The 11237-nt window shown below is 43.9% G+C and overlaps 1 protein-coding gene across 1 annotated transcript; it reads left to right on the top strand.

Moving 5' to 3' along the window:
- The first annotated feature begins 410 nt into the window (after window positions 1-410).
- LOC144145267 (glutathione S-transferase 1-like) lies at window positions 411-10977 on the top strand. Its single transcript, XM_077676810.1, has 4 exons — window positions 411-465; window positions 3688-3829; window positions 7392-7562; window positions 9131-10977. The coding sequence occupies exons 1-4, from the start codon at window positions 431-433 to the stop codon at window positions 9266-9268; spliced, it is 486 nt and encodes a 161-aa protein (XP_077532936.1). The 5' UTR covers window positions 411-430; the 3' UTR covers window positions 9269-10977.
- Window positions 10978-11237: the final 260 nt, after the last annotated feature.

The following is an 11237-nucleotide window of genomic DNA, read 5'->3' as shown; positions in this document are numbered from 1 at the left end:
AACTCTAGAAACCTCAACGCAAGTTGAAGAGTGAATTACTCCGCCTAGTTCTGAGCTAATAGGTAGAAGTAAGGTAACAGTGGAGGTATGATCTTTGAATTAGGAAGAAATTTCAAATTCATTCAATGCATAACAAAATTTCTCGTAGAGGAAGTTTGTTCGTGGTCTGAGAACATGAAACGAAATCTGACATCGGCTCTCGTATATGTCGTTCTGTGTCTCAGTTTGTTTTCCTGTCTAAGCAACATCACTTTGCTACTTTGGTTGTTCGAGGACTTGGGCCTACGTGCTCAAGTGATAAAGGTTTATTAAACGTCATATTAATGGTTAGTTAATAAACGTAGTAAACTCTTTTCTGCTGTATAGTACGGAACATGCAGCAATAATAATGCATTTTGTTTGGCAGCTGGACCTCCTGGAAAAAGTACCGATGATAGTGGAAGAAGAGTTTGTCTTAAAAGAAAGGTGAGTGGATTAAACAATCATTTCCGTAATTCCAGGAATTTCCACGTTCTCATATTTTCATGCGGATAACGTCCTGAAGTGCCATCTCTGCCAACTGCTCTTGGTCGTGTTGACATTCCTATGTTAGTTACCACTTAATGACGCACGGAATTAAAAACAATTGTGAACCAATACAAAAAAGCTTTACAAATGCTTAGCAATGTCTAGAACGGCCTATTTTGCTTATTTTAAATATATGTCACTTTTCAAAAAAAATTGAAAAATTCAAACTCTTGCTTGCTGGACAGCTAGCGCCATCTAGTGAAAGCTGGATAAACCAAGATGCGTTTCATGTTTAATTTCAGTAAAGAAGTGTTATATGTTTAAAAGCATCAAACTAGGCCGTTAGGAACATTTCTATAAATTTGTAAAACCTTTTGTAGCGGTACACATGCTTTTAAAGCTCGTGCCCCAGTGGTTAATGCGATGCGGCCGCATGAGCTGCGGGAGGTGGCAGGTTCGAAACCCACCGTCGTACACCCACCGGTAAAAAGGGGTACAAGCGTCCCTCGGCCTGGCATCGGGCTTTCTAAGAGGCGCACGTTTGGGAGAAGCTGCGCAGAACCCTCGCCCACTCAGGGACACAGTTTTGAACGACTCAGCCTGCAAAGGTGATTCAAACTGAACCGCCGTTACGAAGAACCTTCCGTACCGGTACACGATGCTTTTTTAATCCGAGGGTCAGGAATAAGTAAGTTGCATAGGAATGCGTTCACGTGAGTCCCCCTTAAAACAGCCATGCCACCTAGACCGTGCTGAATAACCACACGTGCTGCATTGCAACGGCGTATTGATGTCTGCATACTTGAATTCTCGGTGTTTATTGACACGTTTGTTCACGCAGTCAGCTACATCTAATATACGTGAATGCAGTAACAAAATTTGGACAGTTGCATTCCGAGCAAACTCGAATTCGCAGAGGCTCTAGGGCGTCGCGAATCATCACAGGTTCCTGGCATGATAGGGCGAAACTGATTTAGGAATTAGCTGTGTCATGGCAAGTTACTTACAGAAACGAAACGGGCCGTCATAGGAATCACGCATATTCGCTTCGAGTACGGTCATTTCAAGCATATAATCGCTTTGTGGCGAACGACCAACGCGGAAAATTATCTTTTGCTTGAAATGGCAGCATCGCAACTGATGACAGGTCGAAAATTCAGTGTTTCAGTCGTTGCCTTATGCAGCGACCAATGGATTATAAATACTGCAGCGCCTGTTCGTGTCTTCTTGCTTGCGTGTTGTGTATTTGCGCCACTCAGTATGTTCGTGAACCTAAACCAACACGCCCAGAAACACGTTCTCTTATATTTACTGTCCGTGCGTCCATGCAGTCAAATATGGCGGCCCTGTGTAGACGTCGTAGATGTAGAACACCGAAAATTAAGCTAGAATTGCTAGAACCTTGAAAATTGAGAAGAATTAGGCTAGTTTACTGTTATTCATGGAGAGTGAAATGCAGTGATTACCATTTTTATTAAGTATGGGTAATACAGTAACTCTTTTATTAGCCTTTAGGACGCTCTTAGGAAACTAGTAGCTTCCCATTATGGTACCCTTCCATTAAGTGCTTTCTTGCTCCTTGTTATAAATACTATATGTGTAATTTGGAGCACCAAGACTATAGGATACAAGCAGCACATTATGAGACTCGACTTCTAGCTCTCATGTCCTTCGAATATTATCTAGTGATAGACATGCCTTAAACCCCGGGAGCGATTCGTGTTTAGTTGGGTTTATTTATATTTACTAAGGCCACGGAGCAGGGACAATATAGGAGGGAAAGCGATGCTTCTTAACGCGGCCAGATAATGTCACAAGCGATCGTCTGACACTAATTTTCGGCGTTAATATTATTGCACAGTTCGCTTCATTCACTCAACAGAATACCCTGGTTGAAATATGAGCGGCCTGCGACGCGAAGAACATAGTTCAATTGGATCTCGTTCGTCGCGCCGACGGAGCAGCGCGCGGAGCGGCACTCAGCAAATGAACATCAGCGTGACATCACCCCGTGAAGCCAAGAGAAGTGACGCGTCACTTCACGCGAGCGGCCCCACGAGCGGCGAGCGGGCGCAACGCCCTCTCAAGCGGGCGCCGGTGACGTCCGCACAAAGCGGTGAGGTCAGGCCGGGATTCTGTCATATGCGCCGCTCGGGATGAAAGCGCGGGAATGGGAAACAAACGATTTTCGGGCCGTTCAATGTAATTAACTATCGCGCGCTGAAGTATTTGAAGTGCTGTTTCAGGTTCGACAGACCATTAAGCATCGATAAAAGCAATAAAAGTGTAACAAAATTTTCGTGTCAGTGCTCCTTTAAGCTAGCGGCATCTGCCGCGGGTGAAGAAACTGCGCGGCTGCCGCTTTTGGCATTGCACTGCGCAGCCACGGGAAGAAGTGCGGCCGCTATCGTTTCGTCCATCAGGTGCCGCTACCCTCTCCTTCACCGTCGCAGCGACGAAGCTTTGCAGTCCGCCTTAGTTTTCGTTGTGACATTTCGCCCAGCTTATCGCGACGGGCTGTTTCGCCTCCTATATATTCTTGCTCCGTGGCTAAGACTAAGGATAGTGCTTAGCTAATAGATAGGTTGTATGTTAGCTTAGCTAATAAGTAGGTTGTTAGGAAACGGTTGTCAAAAAGTTATTAAGAAAATTCTGCTAGAACTTTGTATGGAATACTCTTAATCTGCCTGTTATTGCTGTTTTCTGTCTGAGAATGTGTTGTTATATTTATTATATGTTTACTATATGTTTACAAGATGCAGCTTTAGCAATACGTTGCTTGTTTCTAAGCTACAATCAATTTTTTTGTTGTATTTAAGTATTCTACAGCTGGATGGGAGTGCCTGTGAATATATGTATTCATACCCACCCTCTCACCCTACTCACGCTTCGAATGTATATTTTGTGTGTACGAAATTAAATGTTATTGTGTTGATTTTCTGTACTGCTGGATTGCCCCGTGGTGTACGAGCCTCTGTCAGGCCTTATCCTTTAGCTCTTGCTTTGCTTTGCACAGGTTGGAAAGAAGGGAATAAACTTGAAACTTGAAACCTTGTTTTTTACCCTGAGGTTTCTGAACGACATATTTCGACCACTAATATTCAGGCATTCTAACCTGATGGCTTAGGATCATTCCTCTGCGTGATACAATTTTGGCCTTCGTTTTGTTGTCTGCTGCAGCACTGCCATCTGCTACTACTTGCTCAACAAATACGCTCCGTACTCTGACCTCTACCCGAAGGACCTGCGCCGTAGGGCACGCGTCGACGAAATTTTGGCTACGGTCAGCATCCGCATCCAGCCAAAAATTTCGGAATTTTATGTGGGTACTCTCGTTTGTACTTTCAGTTCATTGAAAAACATTCACGAATTCTTATGGAGCTCCACAGCATGGTGTGAGGATGATAGATAGCTCGAAATACAGACTTCGGCCGGACTAACTTGTGGTGCACCGTATTTAATTCAGAACACCACTTCCCTATAACCACACCACTTAGGACGTGGGCGCAAAAAATGACTACCTATCGCCGGGGCAAGTGCATAATAAAAAAATTGCGTCCGTGCAGTGCGTAAGGTGGTTAACCAGCGGAGCTGGTAACGTGCGGCCGGTGTTTGCCATGCCATGTTGACGTTGCTCCGTCTGCACCACCACCGCCCCGGCCCGCCAATATCGGCGCTTGAGCTGGCCTTGTCGAAGTAGTTCGCTGCTTACGCGCTCTGCTGCTATAAACCCACCCAAACTTCTACTCCTTGCTTCTAACTCATGTCTAACCTGTTTTTTCGCACATGCGCATGGGTTTGTGTAGAGCCACTATATAAGCTACGCTCATCTAGTAGCTGTAGGTTTGCGGTGGAGGAGGTTTCTGCGTACACAGGACCACCGGTCCTTCTTTTCGCCTAGATATAAAACTTCACTTAAAAAAAAAACTATTCTAAATTCAGTAGCGGGCGCTTGTTACCAACGGCGGGAACTATATTTCGGTTACATTGTGCAGCACTACAGGAGCTCAGAGGCGTGAACACAGGCAGCCAACATGAAACGAAACATAAAATTAAATGCCACGTATCTTGCAAATCTTCATGACGAGCGGACCTGCTTAGCACCTGGGGTTGGGGGATGGGAGTGGGTGCATACGTATTCGTTTGCCGTCTATGGCCACGGTGCCGCACTGCGAAGTAAGAAACCTTGCTCGTCACCCGCATTTGGAGTATTGCCACATTTACCTTTTTGGGAAAGGGGCAGAACAACATTATCATTGCGCGTTCACGCTTCGCGACATCCAAAAGGTTACTGATCGTCATCCTAAAATTGTTCTCAAACCATTTAGTCGCACAACCCACAGATGAATAAGAAATGTTAGTCAGTACATACAGTCTGTCGGAAATTTCACGTTCGCACCCTTGTGATCATCAAATTTACTGGAGTGGTACTTTTTTCACATTGCCGCAATCCTCGCATCGCTGCACCCGCCTTCCTGTCGAGCCCGAGGGTTACGGGCTGCCCCTAGGGCACAATCTTCACAGCTACTAGGCACTCGCCAATGCGTTTGCGTTTGAAGTTGCATTGCGTTTGCCGTTGTGATTGAGTGTAGGTTTCAACGCGCTGACGCAACGCAGGCGATGAGGCACGCCGTACTAAAGGGCTCCGGATTAATTTTGACCACCTGGGGATCTTTAACGTGCACCGAAATCTCTAACACATGGGCGTTCTTGCTTTTCGCCTCCATCAGAAAAGCGGCCGCCGCAGCCGGGAATCGAACCCGCGTCGTCGTGTTCAACCGCAGAACGCCTTATCCACTGAGCCAGCGCGGCGGGTGCGTTTGCCGTTGCAGTGAATTGCTGTTGCCATTGCATTGCGTTTCGTTTGCATTCCTAAGCAGACCACTCCCTCTCCGAGGCAGCCTATCGCATCTAGTGCGAAACGCTACGTATTACGGGTGGTTACCTGGCTTTTATGTTGCTACGCCAGTTGTCAGCAGATGTCTTACTGATTTTCTTTGCCTCCTTATAGAGGCCGCTGGGAGTATTCAGTTACCGGCATCTCAGGACATAAAACCTAGCCACAGACACAAAAAAGAACACTCAGGGATAAGTCATCTGGTCTTTTCCGATGAGAGCCTAACCAACAGCGCCTTCTCTCTTAACAACATAAATGGGCCTAACGCATATCATTCTGTGCGGTGGCCTTTTAATGTGCTGCCATTTGAAGAATACTTCTGTTGAAATCGTGTGTCGGGCTGTAACGTAACGTGTTATACAACATAATTGCACTGTGCTAGGACCTTCATAATTGTATGGTTTCTCATATTTCCCCAAGTAAAATGTCTTCTCAGTAATTTGTTTGTGTATAACAAAACCTACTGTACAAGGGCTTGGTGCGTTGCAATGAAGCCCACCATAAAATAACTTGGTTTCGTGAGGTTGTGCTTCCCGTATTACTTCTTCGTGCTGCTGCAAAGCCGATTCCAAAAGAAACAAGCTCTGTTCTGGCTTTTTAGCCAAGAAGACAAGCGAAGGTGGCGAAGACAAGCGGGGTAAAAACAGTACGAAAACATAGGATAAACAAGTCACTCGAAAACGTTCACGGAAGCAAATGAGTGACTTAGAAAAGGCCAGGAGGACCCTGCTTAAATGCAATGAATGTGTTTAGGATGCTCACGAATTATCACAGAAGTTGTCATTCTAGTTGGGTTAAGATGGTTTTTGCGGTGTTGCAGAAGCCGCGGGCACAAGTTTTGTGCAAAAGCATCCTTGAAGATAATTATGCGGCAATCATCACCTGATACCGCCGCGTACTCTCAACGTTGGCTGATTCTCATCCTAGCTATCCTAAGATTGCCTCACACATAACAAACATTTTTGTTCTTGGCGTAAAAGTGAAACATCAAATTCATCTTCGCAGCGCACAAATAACGGGACAAAGGGGAGGATAACACTGGCCAAGCGCTGAACCAAAACTCAAAATTTTGTATTGAAGAGACGCAAACATAAAGCCATTTAAGGAATAAAACAAAGATAACAAGTTGACACATGAACCCATTAAACGCAACTGCGCAGGCGCACGTTCTCATGTACCGCTCTAATCAAGATATGCATGAGAACGTGCGCCTGCGCAGTTGCGTTTAATGGGTTCATGTGTCAACTTGTTATCTTTGTTTTATTCCTTCAATGGCTTTATGTTTGCGTCTCTTCAACAAAAAAATTTGAGTTTTGGTTCAGCGCTTGGCCAGTGTTATCCTCCCTTTTGTCCCGTTATTTGTGCGCTGCGAAGATGAATCTGTACCAACTAGCCCGGTTTTCTACGAAACATCGAATGAATGTGATGCGCTGACATTACTGACCGTTTTGGTAAACGCGTTCTAGCGGAGCGCATGGGGAAGTCATGTGGGTATGAGAGGCGTCCCGGTATCTTGCCTGGTCCATTAGCATCGCCAGGAACACTTCTTTGCCAACGATTAGCGAATTCGAGAATCCGCAAGAAAACAATTCCCGCGATTGTCAGAGTTTAGTGTACTACAAACGATATGAATATTCCGCATTTAGTTTATGCAAGCTAAGGCTCTGAGTACACCAGTCCTTTTATCTATTTTTAACACATTTTGCTATATCGTTTTGTTGGGTAGAATCATTTATGCATTTCAAATACATAATTACGGACGACAACGATTGCTTCCTAACGGTAATCACCAAGGTAAAAAAAAACATATAAATCAGACTTCCCAAAAGGGGCGCGTTATGAAGGTTGATTCGAAAAGAAAAATAATTTGCTCATTTGAGCTTTTTGGTGTTCATGAGAGTAAATACCCTATCAGAGTTCAAGCGCTATCATAAATTATTGTGCAGTGAGAATCTAATCCTTTTTGTGTGGTTTAATTTTTGCTTAGGTTGTGTGCTTGCGAAACAAAAGGAAACCGTCAGCCGAGCAATTGCAGGAGCTGGAGGACGGCGTGATTGTGCCCCTACAACGGCTGGTCGAAAACGGGAAGTTTGCCCTCGGAAATTCCCCGACGCTGGCTGATCTTTGCATTGCTGCCCATATTGCCGGTGTCGTTCCTGTGAGTAGAAATGCTGACTCATTGTTGAGCAGGGGCGAGTTTGTGGCTGTGCACTATGGGGAAGGCGGTAGGGAAATTTTTACAGATATTATAATAATCATAACAGTAGTACAGTAATTATTCAGTTATTATTGATGATATGAAACTGAATGCATTAATCTTCTTAACTCCGAGGGTGTAATCATTGAAGATGTTCATGCCGCGTTTGTTCGGCAGTTTAAAACGGGGTATGACGCTTCCTCCTCACCGATCTCCAATTGTCGAGGTACTGCATCGAGCACGGCATCGGGTGGAAGGACTGATGAAAAGCCTCCTGGACGCGATGAACTCACCTGCGTGTGGCCCCGATGGCATGCTCATGTCTCTACTTAAGGCTTTCAGTACTGTTTCGCTTCAGTGCTTGTCTCCGTGTTTACAACTGCATCAATACTGGCATGTTTCCCCATTGATGCAAAATTGCTGAAGTTGTGCCTTTACAAGATTCCGGGTCAAAAACGGATGTAAAATTATAAAATTTTTTACTGCGCACTGCTACAAAAAGATTTTAATTCATCATTTATTCCCTTGCGACATCTCGAGCAAGAAATGACATTATCTTAAATCAACATGGTTTTATACGCGGCCGCTCGGCTACTACAAATTTATTTGCCTTTGTGAAGTATGTGCCAACAGGAGCCTAAAAATTAGGCCGAGTGGACGTGGTGTACTGTTACCTTAGCACAGCGTTTGATGTGGTTTGCCATCCATTGTTGTCTAAAAACTCTGCGACTTAGACATTCCTGATCCATTGCTCGCGCTACTACATGACTTCCTTTCTAGACGTCACTGCTCCGTGAACGGCAACGGGCGGCACTCCAGCATGTTTTGGGCCACGAGCGGTGTGCTTCAGGGCTCTGCTTTTGGTCCTCTTTTGTTCTCACTCTTTATCAATGATGTTTTGACAGCAATTGAGCAGTCATCGTTTTGGCAATGCGCAGACGATATTAAAACATTCAAAGTAAATGACAGCATCTCAATACACCACTTATGCAATGCGACATCGCCGCGTTTTCGGATTGGTGCAACAGAAATGAGTTGATACGTAACAGTGCAAAACCAAAGCTTTGTCGTGTAGATGTAAAAGAGATGACAATTTCACCTATCGTATATCTGAATAGGCAGTGTTTAATTTATGAAAGTCTTCTTTGACTGTAAGCTCATTTTTACAGCCCGTACTACTGAGATTACTCATCCTTCACGAACACTAGGTACCCGTTGTCGTGTATGCAAAGAATTCAACTTTCCAGACACAATTCATCTGCTCAATATTTCTCTCTGTCGTCTTTTATTTGAATATGGTCAGACACATGTTCATCCTCCAAATAAAACGACGAAGCCTGAGCACGCATTCCGCCCGTTTAAGTCCTCTAACTGTGAATTCACAGAAAAAAAACGCATTTCACGCCCTGGATGTCACGTTATAAATAGAAGGGAAAGCTAGAAATACTTTGAGTACCTTTTTGCTTGGTAAAGGTGAACTGTGTAGTGCACATTCGTGGCCCTAACAGTTTTGTCTCTTATTTTTTCAGTGTACCTTTTACAGCAGAGAGAAGTTTCCAAAACTCACTGCCTACTATGACCTAATCAGTGTGGAGCTTCCGTATTTCAAGGAGATTTGCCAGCCAGGCATCGACGCTCGCAACAAAATGTGGTTGCTAACTCAGTGAAGCAAATAGTCAACGCTACATGTAGTCCCGAAAACGACGGTTATTACCTGGCAAATAGTAAAAACTTTAGAAAAATTAGCGAAAGTTGGCTTCCTATGTTGCTTTTCTATAATGCTGTATTGGTTGTTGGACTACAGATTAATGTCTTGTAATATTTTAGGTTTTGATCACATTCAAACAATACCTGCTTCCCCAGATCATGCGTCCTCATACGTCCTGTATGCCAGCCCGGGACTAAATGCAAGGTTTTTTTCTACCCTACTAAATTGGGCCTCAATTCAGAGCTAAGCCTTTAACGAAAACAAATTCAACCAACCAGCAAGTACGAGACACCAAAAAAACGTTTTCTTGTTTTTATTTGCTTCTTGGAGGCTTAGATAATTTTGCTCTGATTCTATTAAAGAAGTCTCGTAACTAAAAAAAACACTGGATGATATTTTCATTTCTCGTACTCTGGTACGAAAGAGCAAAGTAGAGAACAGAGAAAAGCAAGGGAAAGAAGGACATGTGCAAATTTCCCGCAAAATTCAAGTGCGTTGCTAATAGAATCAATGGCGGGAAGAACGACGCAATTAACGCCTACCCTAAACGACAAGTTATTCAAGGAACAATAATACCAATATCTCAACAATGGAAAATGAAGGAAATGATCAAAGGCACCCATTCGAATCCCAAGTCGTACTTAAGTAGCCAGAACGCAATTCAGAATATCGGTGCAGCATCAGAAGTTCCGGCAAAGTTTTCGCTTTGACATTATGCTTGTGTGGATGATTACCGCCTTCATTACAAGGCCGACGAGAAGTGCGACCAATGGTCGCCATTCTACAAACATATTTCATGTTCTCGCTATACTGTCTCGTCTGACAAAAATTTGGACTATGGCCTCTCGAAGATTACAAGTTCGCAATGTCGTCAGCCATCATTTATACTTGTTTCCAAAATCACCAAAGAGAAGTGCGCGAACCGATCATTGAATCGTTGATGTTGTAGAAGCCTATTGTGAGGCCGATAATAAATTGGTTCAGCTTACATGACTTCCTGGGAGCAAGCAGATATTATAACGAAGCGTTGTGTGTGTCTGCCTACCAAAAAGCCTCAAAATAAGATTCTATATTTCACAAATAGAACAAAAGAAGAAAAAAAAAGCAAGGACAGGCGGCAGTAAACATACATGCATTCTGTTATTTTTTTTCGCTAGCTATATTTTGCTGCACGGCGCGCGACTGAACCACCTACGGCTATTTCCTTTGTTTTGAGGAAACACTATTCAGTTATCGTGAAAATTGAGAATTATGGCGTTCTGCTAGGTATCACCACGCGTACCCTTCTATTGTATGACTTTGTACATTAAACCTAAAACTGTATATTCGCGCACACAAATAGTAAACCTTCTCTGTTACCAGGTCTATAGCAAAAAGAGAATGGTTTTCAAGGGAAAAGCCCTCTTGAATAAACCGCGTACAATATTAAAATAGTGATGGCGACCACCCACTGTAGCGAACACAGGCTCCATTTTAGCAAGTATAAAACTTAAGGTGTGCTGTCAAGGCTGGCTTCTAAATATGGGGACACCCAGATGGAGCTACTGAATGCTGGTAAAACATTTTTGTCGATTTCGTTTTTTACAAACCTGCGAACTGTGTTAGCGCTCTTACCAGATGACCATTGCGCTCGCTCAGAAAGAGCGCTTCCTGTAAAATTGCTGCTCAATAAAATTTGGCTTCCAACCCATCAAACCAAATTCCACAACGTATATTCGCCCACTCTGCCGTGCCTTTGGACAATGTCCTGAGGGGTGCTGTTACAACCGTTAAGGTCAGAGCTTACAAAAAATTTATTGTCACGCGTACACCTTTCTTTTTGCCTTTGTCCATTGCGGCCCTCGCAATGACAGTTTTGTTTAAACTTCACGAAAATTTCCCCAAACTTGTTCCACCTTTTTTAGAACGAAGCTTTTTATGCCTGACCA

The sequence above is a fragment of the Haemaphysalis longicornis genome, unplaced genomic scaffold (genome assembly GCF_048455015.1).
Source record: "Haemaphysalis longicornis isolate Haplotype H1 unplaced genomic scaffold, Haemaphysalis longicornis Haplotype H1 scaffold_7, whole genome shotgun sequence".
NCBI lineage: Eukaryota > Metazoa > Arthropoda > Arachnida > Ixodida > Ixodidae > Haemaphysalis > Haemaphysalis longicornis.
The sequence above is the reverse complement of the archived record's forward strand: the minus strand, read 5'-3'. Positions and strand labels throughout refer to the sequence as shown.